At 41.5% G+C, this 13,674-nt stretch overlaps 1 protein-coding gene across 1 annotated transcript; it reads right to left on the minus strand.

Annotated features, from left to right (window-relative positions):
• Positions 1–5,526: 5,526 nt before the first annotated feature.
• On the minus strand, positions 5,527–13,197 carry LOC118207126 (protein-lysine 6-oxidase). Its single transcript, XM_035380460.1, has 7 exons — positions 12,272–13,197; positions 12,025–12,133; positions 10,751–10,882; positions 9,178–9,334; positions 8,144–8,239; positions 7,262–7,377; positions 5,527–6,348 (listed from the first exon to the last, which is right to left on the minus strand). Exons 1-7 carry the CDS (start codon positions 12,927–12,929, stop codon positions 6,342–6,344), a joined length of 1,275 nt encoding a protein of 424 aa, XP_035236351.1. The 5' UTR covers positions 12,930–13,197; the 3' UTR covers positions 5,527–6,341.
• Between the last annotated feature and the right edge of the window lie 477 nt (positions 13,198–13,674).

Raw genomic sequence — 13,674 nt, forward strand, 5'->3', positions numbered from 1 at the left:
TTTATCTGTGTAGAACTTTTTACAGAAAACTGCCACGAAGACGCTTTACAGAGTAACAGAGAAAGAGCAAGAACAGAGCAAACACCATGCCTGAGCCCCCAAATAGCAAGCATATGCGGTAAATTTTTTTTTTTTTAACTCCCAGTGGGGAGAAAAATCCTCAAAAAGTGGCAAGAAAAAACTCCCCAATGGGAAGAATTCTCAGGAGGAACTCGACTATAGAGGGGGAGCCCATCCTCCACTGGCCAGCCTGGTGTAATGTGGTGATTCTTGATGTGCTTGTCATTGAAGAGATGCATTAAAGGCATCTATGTATTACAATTATGTCTGGTTTTAAGTTGGCGAGCAAAAAAATATTGATTGTGTTGCACATGAACAAGTCTTGTGTAACTGATGATAGATTTTCAAGTTAATGGGTTATGTTGAATGATACTACATGGAAACAATTTCATAAAGTAAACAATGATCATGTTGCTGCCCACGCTCCGGATAATAGCTCGGATTGCTGATGTAGCAGAACATGAGACACGTGCTTCCTCACCAAACACTGCCCTTCCTAGCTCAACATATTTTTTCCCCCAGTGTCATCTCTCTTAATATCTGCTGGTGGGTCAATTACAGACTCACAGAAAATGGAATCACTGACATGAGCTCTAGTCTTTTTGGCGGCCTTTTGACTAGAGGGGGTCACAAGATACCAATTGTATGTCACCCTGTGGGGCTACAAGCCACAGTCAGCAGTGTGCTTCAGTTTTTACTGGTTGGGTAGGGTCCTGTTTCACAAAGCAGGATTACTGACCTAGCTGGATAACTGCACAGAATAAAACCCGGAACCCTCCCAGATCTGGAACACGGACTGAAGCGAATAGATCCGTTCCGGGTCTTACTCGGCTCAGTCATCCAGCTTACTCCGCAGCCCTGCTCTGTGAAATACCCTCCCAGGTTTGGTTTTATGAAATGTGAGCTGCGAGCTGTTCGTATTCCCTCGAAGGTGTTTCGGAATAGCTTTAATTACAGAACGGCGACTGTAAAAGGATAATTTACAGAGAGCAGTGGGCTTGTGGCAAACCAATTTCCATGCTTGTGAGCAGCAGGTAGCTTTGTGAATCCACAGAGGCTGCTGCTGTAATGAACAGGGTGTTATCCGCGAGCATTATCAAAGCTGCTGGAGCTCTGCATTATTCCATAAGTTTCTGTGATCTGCCACAGAAAGACTGTAGGAGTTTAAAATCTCATTCTAATTTTATCCTCTTTAGAAATATAGGAAATATAGGTTAGGCCCTGTGAGAGCTCTCTGAGTCCCGCTGTAGTCAAGGCGTTCATTCCTTTGTGAATATGTAAACATTTTTTTTTATCTTTGAACAGTTCTATTATTGCAAATTCTTCATCTTTTTTTTTTTTAAATCACAGAACCCAGTGAAACATGAATGCTATTTTTATTAACAGTGAATTTTTTTCTTGAATGTTGTATAATAATAATAATAAGAAACAGAAGAAGAAGGGGGCTGTGTAGTATATTAGTAACTGGGCTTGTAACTTAAAAGTTGCAGGTTCGATTCCCAGGACTAAATCCTACTTTAGTAACCCTTCACAGATCTTTGTATAGATCTCTTGGTATAGATCTAGGTCTTGCTCTGTCCGTTCTATCTGCATATTCATACATTTGCATTTGACCATACAATCATTGCTATTAGTTATGTTGAGGTAAAAAAAAAACCTAAAAAGATATACACATACATTCAATACGATTGGTTTTAGTGCTGCCCTCTAGTGGTGACCATACGGAAAACAATCCCTCAGTGTTTCTTGATTAAATTTATTGGTGGACCTTTTGTCCCATGACTGAAGGTCAGAATGTAAAACCTCCATTTTGCTGAGTCAGCGTCCGCGGTAGCTTTGATATTATACATTTTATTATTTATTTAAAAGAGATGAATTGGACGTTTGGCCAAGAACTGAGGCGCTGATGCCTTGAAGACTGTTAAACGAAGAAGCACCCTAGTGCTCATATGGAACACAAAACAAAAACGGAGACTTACCAGTAACCCTGGCCACCATTGGATGTTTGGGTCATACGATGCATTGGGTTTGCGGTCGGATATGGAGCCAGATGCCTGTTACCCCATTCAGCAGAAGCCGCCATGCCTTTTGCTCTACTTATAGGTGAAAAAATGAAGGGTGCTCTAATGCAGATGATGGATTATTCACTGTTATCTCTTCACCAGCGACAAACAGCAGCTTAAATAACGCTGGTACATTACATCCAAACAACACCTTTAGCTGACAGGTCTGTATGATGTGATGTGCCACTACACTGATACATAAAATTTTACGAACAACCAGCATTCGTCATCTCATACATGGGATATGCACAAAAACTGCAAAAATGTGTCATGAATCCCATATTGGTTTTTTGTAGGAACATTTTTAGGAACAAAAGTAAGAATGATTTAAGAAAAGTTTTGTGAATGAGGCCCATTGAGTAGCATAATGTTTGATTTTTTTTTTCACAATATTTGATTCATCGGTGACTTGAATAAATTTGAAACTGACACTATTAAACCTGATGAATGTACAGACTTCTGTATTCTATTATGACATTGCATGTATGTAACACATTTACTAAAATCTATATCACTGATCGGCTCTACTGTAAATATAAACTAGTCATAACTTAAACCTTCCCATTGAGCATCCAGTCCACTAGAGTGCGCCAAAGAGTTTGGCCAGCTTCAAGATAGACCTGCAATGTGAAATTCCAGTCAAATGTTATTTAATCGGCTACGTAATCAAAACTATTTACATTGAATATATGCACTGATTATTTAATAAAATAAAGCTTATCAAATGGAATATTATGAAGAAATTAATTCAACTGACAGGAAGCACACTGTCTATTTCTCCTCATGTTGAAAGACATGAATGACTATGCCATTCCACTGGTGATTATGAGGTCAAGCTCTCCTACACGTTCGCTATAATATGGTATACAGTAAGTCAAGTAATGCTCAGGGCAACAATTCAAAGAGAATTCTTAAATTTGTTCTGAAATTTTGTATATAACAAATAAAAGGCAGAATCATTGTTTTCTTTTTTTGAATCTTTTTCTGTTTTTTTATTCTGCCCTATAACTCAATTTGAGTAACTAGAATGTAATGCATAGCCACCTATTGCATATCGGCTGAATCAGCAAATAGCAGTCAAGAAGACGTGGACTGAAAGAGATAAGAGAACATTATGAATCTTTTTTTTTTTTTTTTTAAATGTAACACGTATTTGTTGACGTTATGTCCACTCCCTGCGCCGGGGCCCAGAGTAGCGTGCAGAAAAGAGACACATTTTGGAGCCTGCCTCCCAGATTGGCCCAGCTCCGTGACCGAAATCATTCTGACACCAAAAATACCAGCGTGCTCGTTAGATCCAGTTTGAGGCAAGCCTGTAAGACGTGCTCAGTGTTCTATGCCAACCCCGGTCCTGAATAACATTAATTCATTTTTTATGATGAGGACATAAAAAATGTCACCGAGTCTCTAAAATTAGAATAGGACTCCAGGGGAAGAAGAAGAAGGAAAAAAAAAGAAGAAAAACACTGCCTTCCAGGCTTTCATAATTTTATGATGAAAACACTGTGTACCTTATCCCAGATGAAAATAAGGTCAAAATACCTTTCATGAAGAGAATTATTGTATTAGCTGACTTAAGCGAGCTCTTCACACACAAATATACGCACATGAAATGCATTGTGAGATTTTTAAAGGTTTATCATTCTTGCGATATCAGACAAAAAGATTTGTTTGTCAATTAAAATTGTTCAAGGTAAACTCAATGGTAGAATCTTTGACTCTACTCTATGGCTGTGTGTGTGTGTGTGTGTGTGTGTGTGTGTGTGTGGGGGGGGTGGGTGGGTAAGTGTGTGTGTGCGCATATGAATATATTTAGAATTATTTCCATGGCTGAAAAATGTCTTGGATATCTGTATGCTTTAAAGTCAGGCATACTATACCCTCACTATCACAAAGTGTTATCTTTCAGTAAAACTAACACGGATTGTGTTGTGTTATACCTGCTCTGCACAGTCTGCCTGTCAACTAGGGATCCAACTTCAAAGTGTAACTCTTAAGAGAATGCATTAAATGCTCTTTCCCCCTTGCACAGAAAAGAGCTTATACATAATCCCCAATAAATATATTAAAATGTTCTGCTCACAAGGGGCCAAGCTACGTCTTATCTTGTGATTCTGAAACTTGCAGAAGCGCCCAATCCATACAGCAGTGATACGGCACTCAGAATTAATTCAGGAATGAGATGGTATTGAATCTTGAATGAAATCTATCTTGTAGGCCTCTCAGAATGATAGGATTACACTGGAATGGGTACGGTCTTGTGGCAGTAGCGTACCATGCTGTGCTGCTAGCCAGTAGCCTGCCTAGTTACTGTATTTTGGGCAGAGTGTCTATTAGAAAGCCACATAAATGAATCGGAGCTTTTAGGTTCTGCAGTGGTGAAATAACTTGTCAAAATGTGTGTAGGAACAGGACACTCGATAGCTGGATCTAGAAGGAAAGGCTGTTTTAATAGCTTCCCACGCTGACAGAACTAGTAATGAGTGGATGTGATCTTGAGGCTATAGAAACTTTCATGCTACAGTATGTATCCGCCCTACCGTTGGCAGCTGGCAGTCATCCGAGTTAGTTTTGGTCTGGTGGCATTTGTGATCGATTTTTATCGTTTCCATATTAACCAATCTATAAGTAAGTTGCACGCTGCAATATATTTTGTCTCCTACCAAAGGTTATTTAATGAATGCTTATTATTTTTTTTTGTTTTGCCTCAGCTCAAATTTAGCTGTTCTGCCTTCTGTGATTCCTTCACCATCTCCTTTCCTCCCTTGTGTGTCGTGGCATCTGAAAGCCCAGCGCTAACTGAACAGCAAAAGCACCGCTTCCAGTCACGAAACCGACAATAAGTAGAGATGTCTCATTCGGTTTCTGCAGGCGTGGTCAATGCCAAATGTGACTTCATCCCACTGAAAAGTACACAGCGCTCACCCGTGGACATGGACATGGCTTTAAGGAACTTAAAATAGCTGGTCTGGCATGGCATGGCCTTCAAACAGTTTTGTTGCATTGGCTAACTAGTTATTATGACATTAAATCATGGTATTAGTCATATCTTTACCTGACTGCGGTTTAAAAAAAAAAAAAATTATATTCAGTGTACTGCAACTGAAAGGAAAAATGACCCAGCAACTTCACTTCACACTTCAAATGACTAGAAACTGGGAGCCCATTATATGCCTTATAAAAATGCGTTATTCTTTATGTTCCAGGGTGGTATGCTCATCACATTCTAACCATGTCCTCTGAAGGATGTCAATGAGTCATTGTGGAAAAAGAAAAACAGTCAGAGTGTGGGTGCCAGCCAATCAGCTCGCTTCCTCTCGATCTTAATGTTTTCATGACATTCGGAATAATAATATGGACCACAACAGTGTGCCACGTATATCCAGGAAGTGCAGGTCAACAGTCCGTTTCAACAATTTATTAAAGATCCTTTATCATACATAGACTGGGAATGTAGTGTGATAATATGAGATACATAAAATGCAAAAAAAAAAAAAAATTAAAAAATAATAAAAAAAGTGTAAAAGATACAAATTCTTTACAATACCTTGCTGCATTACACAAGCAAGGGGAAAATGACTTCAGTCCCTTAACAGCCCCACCAGAAGTGGAGCGGAAACGAAATGCTCAGTATAGCACCAAAATCCCGTGGATCACTCTGAGGAGAAACAGTCCGAACACCAGTCAGCGATGTCAACAGACAGTCACAGATATTCTCGGTGTCATTTTCATGGAAGAAAAATGACACGCTACAGTGTTTTTTAAAGTTTCAAATGAGCCAGTTTGTCGTAAGACACGAAACAGTCTGATATGTCTTAATGTCTTTTCTGTATGAGCTATCTCTGCATCAGTTTTCACTATGAATGAAATTGTGAACAACATGGATTATTTTTTTGTAATTCAACTGCACACAACTTAAAGGACCGTTAGCTGTAATGTTATTTTTCCATTTCTATGAGTCTATCTATCTACTATATAGTCTATGCATTAAGAAAGAAAGTAGTATAGGTAAAGTATGGTTATAAATGTAATAAATATGATCAGTGAACTTTTTAATGGGGATTTAAGCCCCGTTTTTCTTAAAGCTAAAATGTTACGATTTCCATGTGATTATTGTTTCTGTATGTTATGGTTGCATGGCAAAAAAAGCAGTCCTTGTGTTGTCTTTGGCTTTGATGACATTTGGGGTTTCCATATCGTTCTCCCAGGCACCTATAGTTAGTACCTGAAAAGACAAAAGAACTTCGGGAAATAATCTCATCCCTAGACACGAAAAAAAGTTTAACTGAAACTGGTCGATATGAACATTTGTTAGCGTCAGGCTACGGCTAGTCTCTCAAAGGTCTCCACACCCTCTTTCTCAACATGTTATTATCCTTTCTATAAATGACAAAAAAAACAACTTATACTAAAAACAGCAACAAATGAAAACTGCGATTGAGGTTAAAAGTTCATAACAGTCAGTCGCTGATTGACGCTTAGTGTATAAGCGGGCAGTTTGTGGGGAGCAACAGTTCCGTGAGGAAAAGTGTTTAGCTTTATGGCTTTAAATGCACTTAAACAGTGACACACTTGCAGCAACCCCAATTAAGACCCTAAAAACACTTAAATTACATGGCTTGTACTTTAGATGTTTACTGAAAAGCAGCTACGAAACCAATGTTTTTCAGTTAAAAACCAGCAATCCTTCTGATAACAGCCCCCTGCTGCCTACGCTTCACATTACTGCTACAAAAAAAAACTATATGCCCCTAATTTTTTTTTTTCTTTTCTCCAAATTTGGAGACTTATATCATATTTGGGCTCGTCTCGGCACTTTTTGACGATGTCGTCTGTTAATCCCGTTGAGCGTGGACCAACCACCCTCTGAAGAACATTCTGGCAGCCTTAACTTCTTTGTAAGTGCAGTTTGCACAGGCAGTCTGCAGTGGTGTAACTCTTTCCAGTAAGACATATAGCACCCCCCCCCCCCCCCCCCGTCCCTGTGCTACACTAACAGTGCACTGCCTGCAGATGCTTCACCATGCCGAAGGCCAAGTCTTGAGCAGGACAGCTCTGGAATCAAACAGGACTACAAACACAGCTTAACAGTAACAAAACTACAAACAGGGAGGGACAGTAAAAGAGGGCGGACTCACCCTGAAAGACGGCACCCCGACGTGTAGGCGTACTGGCCCGTGTACCGGAGGTCGCAGCGCACGATGTTGTTGGAGTAGTCCGACTCTGGAACCTGGTAGCTGGGGTTCACACTTATCTGGAAAAAAAACAACACCGGCACAAACACTGGGTTCACTTCAAACCGGTTTCACTTTCAGGCGCAATAAAAAAAAAAGCAACGTATTCACAGTGTCACTTCAGTAGCTATCTACTACAAATAACAAATTTCAGATAATGTTTAAACTAGATAAACTGGTTTCTCTACACGCTTTCAGGAATCTGTGAAATGGTCGTTTTGTGGATGATTGTACACCTTCATTGCACACAAAAAAACTGTCTGGTACAACCAAAAGCATACACTAAATAACGTCCAATTAGCAATTTGCAGCTGCAGCCACGTTCATGCATAATCCTCACTGCTCATTTTGGAGAGTGTATACGTCCGCGGTTCTCCTTCGAAACACGCGGTGTCACCAGCTTGCTTCCTTTCACACCGCAGCCCACAAGTCGGGCTTGTGTAGAGTGGAGTCGGAGAAAGACCTTTCATACACGGCTGTAGCATGTAGACCATGACCAGCAGGGGGGCGCTAGAGAGCAATGAAATGCGGGCCGCTAACCAAATGTATCATCCCATATTGTGGGCGATGAAATCGGCAATTGTGCGTCGCCATATGGAGCTAGCAGCCGCAGCTGACACTGGCACCGTTAAGATCTTGTATTTTAAATTAAAAGTATTTCGTTGCAGTGCCAAAAACCAAAGCAAAAGGTAATTTGGTTCCCCAATCTGATTTTAATTTGCATACTGTCAGACGAGGCTTTGCTGCATGAACAGAGAGAAAGATGTGCACGGACGGGACACAGACCTTCAGGATGTAGTTTCCAGGCTTCACGTCCGTGATATCGATCCACTGGCAGTCGATGTCAGCATTATAGGTGTCATAACATCCTGGGCTCAGTCCCTTTGAAACACAACGTGAAAGACAAGCACCCAACGGTCTGTGGCAGTCTCATTGAACACGGATGGCTGACCGCTTTCACTGGAAGCGGGATGAGTGGCGGACTCAAGACCAGGCCCGCGCCGCTGTCATCAAAAGGTTTTATTACCCTGCCGTGTTTCGCTTTGATATCGCGCTCAAGATTTCCTCCTTGTGTCGCCACATTGGTGATTTTTTTTTGTTGTGCCGTGGCACATCCACTCTGGAAGAAGCCTTCCCAGCCCACGTGGATATATACTTACAGCCCGTGCAATTAACGGAATAAGCCCGGCCAGATAGTCGGGCCTTACGAAAACAGTAATGACAACACTTACTGTAATGGGCTGGTATTACGGAGGAATGCAAGATGATAACAGCGTTTGGCAGTTACCTGCTTGAGTGTGTGACGTATAGGCGAACGTTTGGCAGGTACCCACCCGCGTGTGTGACGTGCAAGCGAACGTTTGTTAGGTAACCCACCTGAGTGTGTGATGTGCATGCAAACGTTTGTTAGGTAACCCACCTGAGTGTGATGTTTGGCAGGTACCCACCTGAGTGTGTGATGTGCAGGCGAACGTTTGGCAGGTACCCACCTGAGTGTGTGACATTTTGCAGGTACCCACCTGAGTGTGTGACGTGCAGGCGAACGTTTGGCAGGTACCCACCTGCGTGTGTGACGTGCAAGCGAACGTTTGTTAGGTAACCCACCTGAGTGTGTGATGTGCATGCAAACGTTTGTTAGGTAACCCACCTGAGTGTGATGTTTGGCAGGTACCCACCTGAGTGTGTGACGTGCAGGCGAACGTTTGGCAGGTACCCACCTGAGTGTGTGACGTTTTGCAGGTACCCACCTGAGTGTGTGACGTGCAGGCGAACGTTTGTCAGGTACCCACCTGAGTGTGTGACGTTTCGCAGGTACCCACCTGAGTGTGTGATGTGCAGGCGAATCGCCTGTAGTGTCCATAGTCACAGGATGTGTCCTCCAGGCAGAAGCTGGCCTTGTGACCTTCAGCCACTCTCCTCTCTGAGCTGGCCTCCAGCAGGTCATAGTGGCTGAACTCATCCATGCTGTGGAAGTGCCTGAAGAAATGAAAAACGGTCACTGCATCTGAGGCCAGTAGTTTCAGTCTATAAAAATTCATGTGCTATATTACGACAGCTCGAGCTGGATCAGCACTACGTTATTTCCAAAGAGTTTTTTTATTTTTTATTTTTACGATAACGTAGTAAACTTTAAAATAAGGCCAAAAGAGGGTCAACAGGAATCAAAGGGATGGCAATTCATTTTATGAGCCTAAAAAACCTTTTCAGTTCTCTTGCTTTGCAATTTGTCCTTAAGTTAAGGGCACATTTTTGTAACTTAATATCTTGACATTAAATCCCTAGGTGTATATTAGCTTGCTTATAGAAGCACCTTCATTCCTTTATTCAACACAGATAATGTTATCTGGTCATCGTTCCATCTAAGTAAAGTGTATGTATAGGGTTACTCAATAAAATTGATTTTCCCGACAAGTACTTGCTCCAAATATGCACCGTAAAATATTCAGTGCCAAATCAAGTCTCACAGAGTACATATGGTGCCAATTGGCCCTATGTTCACTGTTAGAGTTGAATCAACACTATGAATTTTACTACGAGGATTTCTTGCATTGTTTAACAAATAGCGATCAGTTTTGTAATACATATGTCAGCCATATAATAGCATGACATACATTGTGGTTGCTAAGTTACACCCTACCTACCTAACAGAGGTGGACTACATGACAGGTACAGTGGGAGAAAATGTAACTGATTGAACATTAAGTGTGTTTCGTAGAAAACAGGAAACGAGTGGTAACAGTTTACATGAACCAACTGAAATGACACTTGGCTCCTCGTTCAACGTGCTAGCAGGATGATCCATAGTAAAGATGGGATAGTGAGTGTCCATGGAAACAGAATGTAGAGCCTCAATGTTCTGAAAATATGTGAAACTGCCAATCGTTATCACTGACTGCTATATTTGAACTGAGCACTGTTTTATTTCAAGAGAGCAAAGTATTGTGATTAATTCAACAACAAGGTCTGTGTTATACATACAATACATACAGCACCCACCAAGGCTCCATGAAGGCACACAATCTCATCACGAATGCACTGGCAAATGTGCGCAGACTGCATGCAAGACATGAATGAAGTAGCTGTGGTATTTTTATATGTTACTCCTGCATTGGAGTGGCCCAGTTCCCGATCTCAAAAAAACATCTGAAGATGTTATGTACTCTCATGAAGACCAGTTTTTTTTTTTACCAAATCATTAGCAGATGGCCAGCTTACTAATAAAATGTGTTACGTTTACGCAAGAAGCGGAGTATGACATCCGTTATGCGGAGTTTAAAACGAGATGTTCTTCGTATTAAAAAAAAAAAAAAAAAAAAAAAAAAAAAACAGATTAAAGTTTAGACCATCTGGTTAAAGGGTGTCACGCTGTAAATCAAGAAGTGCGTGACTCACTGGTGGCAACTGTGCCATTCCCAGGAATAGCGAGGCCGGCTCGGGAGGAAGTCCGACGTGCCCTGGTTCTTCACGCGCTGTGGAAACCGCAGCAGCATCCGCGTGTCATAGTCTCTGGCTCTGTCGGCCGTGCTGTGGACATATAACAACACCCGAAGCACGTTTAAAGCAACAATCCCTATTTTTATGGACATATTTTTCAACAAAATCTTATGTTCATAGGGCATATATCACTTTCAAGTACATTTACTGTATGTGGTTGTTTGCCAATAAAGGCGGGGTGAGGGGGAGCGCGATAATTTATATGAACCGAAAATTAATTACAGTGGTGAAATGGAATGAGTCCATTACGTGATCTTGAGCTTCAACTTAAATTTGTTTGTTCAGGTATAATGTTTTCCTCAGATTTGTCAAAGCTCTGCCAAGTGAACAGTGGCAATTCCAGTAAGCTGTGAGCTCATTAAAATGTCTTCAGAGCCAACTGCTCTACAATTTCAGGATTTCCACTTTTCCGAGGAGCAAAAAGTGCCCATATTCATCATTCAGACGCCTCCTGGAACATTACCAAAACCACGGGCATTATATTTCAACCGCAGACAGGTTATGACTTAAGCACTAAAAAAAGTCTGTGGATAGCCTAAACATGTCTTCGTGATACAGTCACAGAAAGTGAAAAATCATCCCCAGATTCACAAAGGCAACTTCTGCCAAGAGGTGCATCAACTTTCATGCTTTTGCCTGAAAGCCTGACAAAAAAACAAACATATTTTTTAGTGGTTTTTCTTTATCACTGCCAGGTATCGTGAAATATGTTCAAAATATTTTATCCCATAGAGTTTGGATCTTCATAATTTCTCATTCCGGGGTGCTGAAATGAACTGAAGTGAAAAATGGCTAAACCTTGATGCGAATCATAATGATTTCGAACAAAGGTTTTCCTAAAACCACGAGATTAATTATAAATTAGAACGACATCTTTTATGCGCTCGTGGGTGCAGCCCCATGGACGCGTAATCATGAACAGAGAGGAGGCGACACAGACGGCAAACACATTACACATTTCTGTGCAGCATTTCTCGTCTGCGCATGCATTTTAAAAAAATCCAAACTCCCAGAATCCTTTACACCGTAGATGAAGTTCTTATTTTTAAAAAAAACCTTTGTCGGGGATCTTGTCTATTCTTTCGCTGTGTGGTCCCCCCCTTAAGATGCACTTTGTGGACACTTGGTGAATCAGGGGATCTGACGTTAAGCGCGCTCCCGGGAGATCGTACCTCGCCAAGCAGTTTTCTTCGGCAGCGCATCTTAGGTTATACATAGGTACCCTCTGGACATAAGTTGAGGCTTGTATATAGTACGGATCAGGCACCAAATCGGGCAGACCTGCGGATCATTCACGTTGCAAATTATGTAATGTCTGATACAAACACTTGGACATAAATCATGCAGCGATCTACATCTTGAATTTGCTTTACAACGACTGCTTCACAGGAAAACGAAACATTCAGAAAAAGTTCTTACCGTATTGATAGTACCTGGTACCGTACCCTGGTCTCTCCCTGCCCCGTTGTTGAGGTCTCTCGTACGTGTCATAGTAATTATAATAGGGATTATTGTCGTCTATGGACTTGTATGGATTATAAGGATCGTCGCCGGCCATAGCATCCTCCCGTCTCAGATTGCTGAGTGGCGGAGAATTCGTCAGTGAAGGTTTACCGTCTGTAGTATTAGAGGCACCGTCTGTTCTTTGTTCAGGACCTCGATTGTCTCGTCGCTCCTGGGGTCGTCTAAATCCAGCCCATCGTAAAGCACCGGTGTGCGCCCGTCCACCTGGTCGCCTTGGGGAATCTCTCGAAGTTTGCGGAGGTCTTTGCGTGCCGCCGCGATTTCCAACGGACTCCTCCGCCGTTTCATTGTTTTTACTTGTGATGATGACGGGTCTCGATCGAGCCGAGTTTGTACCTCTTTGCCTCGCTGGCTGAAATTCCGATCCGTGACTTAGCAAGCTAAATACCTGCCCGTTGTGCTGCCACTGAATTCGGTGCCTTAAACCACCTGCTGGCCGGGCATTCCCCGGTCTTATCTCCTGGTGCTGGGTGTAAACTGTTTGCAGAATGCAACTCAACAAACACAAGTGTATGCATAAACATATTGTACCGTCAAAAACATGAGCCCCCATCCTTATTTTTAAGCAAACGAATCGAAGCGATCACCGATGGATGGATTATAGATCTCAGTGGTGAATCAAAAGCAAAACGAGTATGTCATAATTTCCAAGGACTGAGGCAGTACAAAAGAAAAATATCTTAACCAAGTTCTTTTCAAGTAATTGCATTGAATAAAATTGAAAACCTTACATAAAAGGAGATAGGGTTGTCCAGACAATCTCACATCTTTCTGTTGCTTGCTGGTGTGTGGAGTGCGAGCAGGAGGAGGGGTTGAAGTTTAAACTTTCTGGAACCGTTACAAAGTTACACAAGCTATTCTGGCAGAACGTTCCTCTAGTTCACGTAATGGACGGGAAACGTACGTTCTGCCATAGTTGTCGATCCGTGATTCGTGCCCTGTGGTGCCGTTATTGGGCATTCCTGATCTAACAGTCTATTGTTATCTTTTTTTCCTTTTCAAAAAATTTGGTAGCTGGTAGAATTATACTAGAAGGTTTCAAACTACACCTTAGTATATTTTATTGTTCCGGTTGTAAATTGTACTTCTTTTCAATATAACGCTTATCTGGACACATTAAATTCATTTTGTGGACATCGATCACATACTGTATCTTTGCATGACAGCTTGGCGTGGACAAATATCTACAGAATAAAAATAATATTCCCATAGCCTCTTCCCTATCTTAATATTTCGCTAATAACAGGCAGAGAGACTTTTCTGTAAAATAATATTTATGCTGGGAAAAACAAGCTAAG

Source organism: Anguilla anguilla, chromosome 10 (assembly GCF_013347855.1).
Source record: "Anguilla anguilla isolate fAngAng1 chromosome 10, fAngAng1.pri, whole genome shotgun sequence".
Taxonomy (NCBI): domain Eukaryota; kingdom Metazoa; phylum Chordata; class Actinopteri; order Anguilliformes; family Anguillidae; genus Anguilla; species Anguilla anguilla.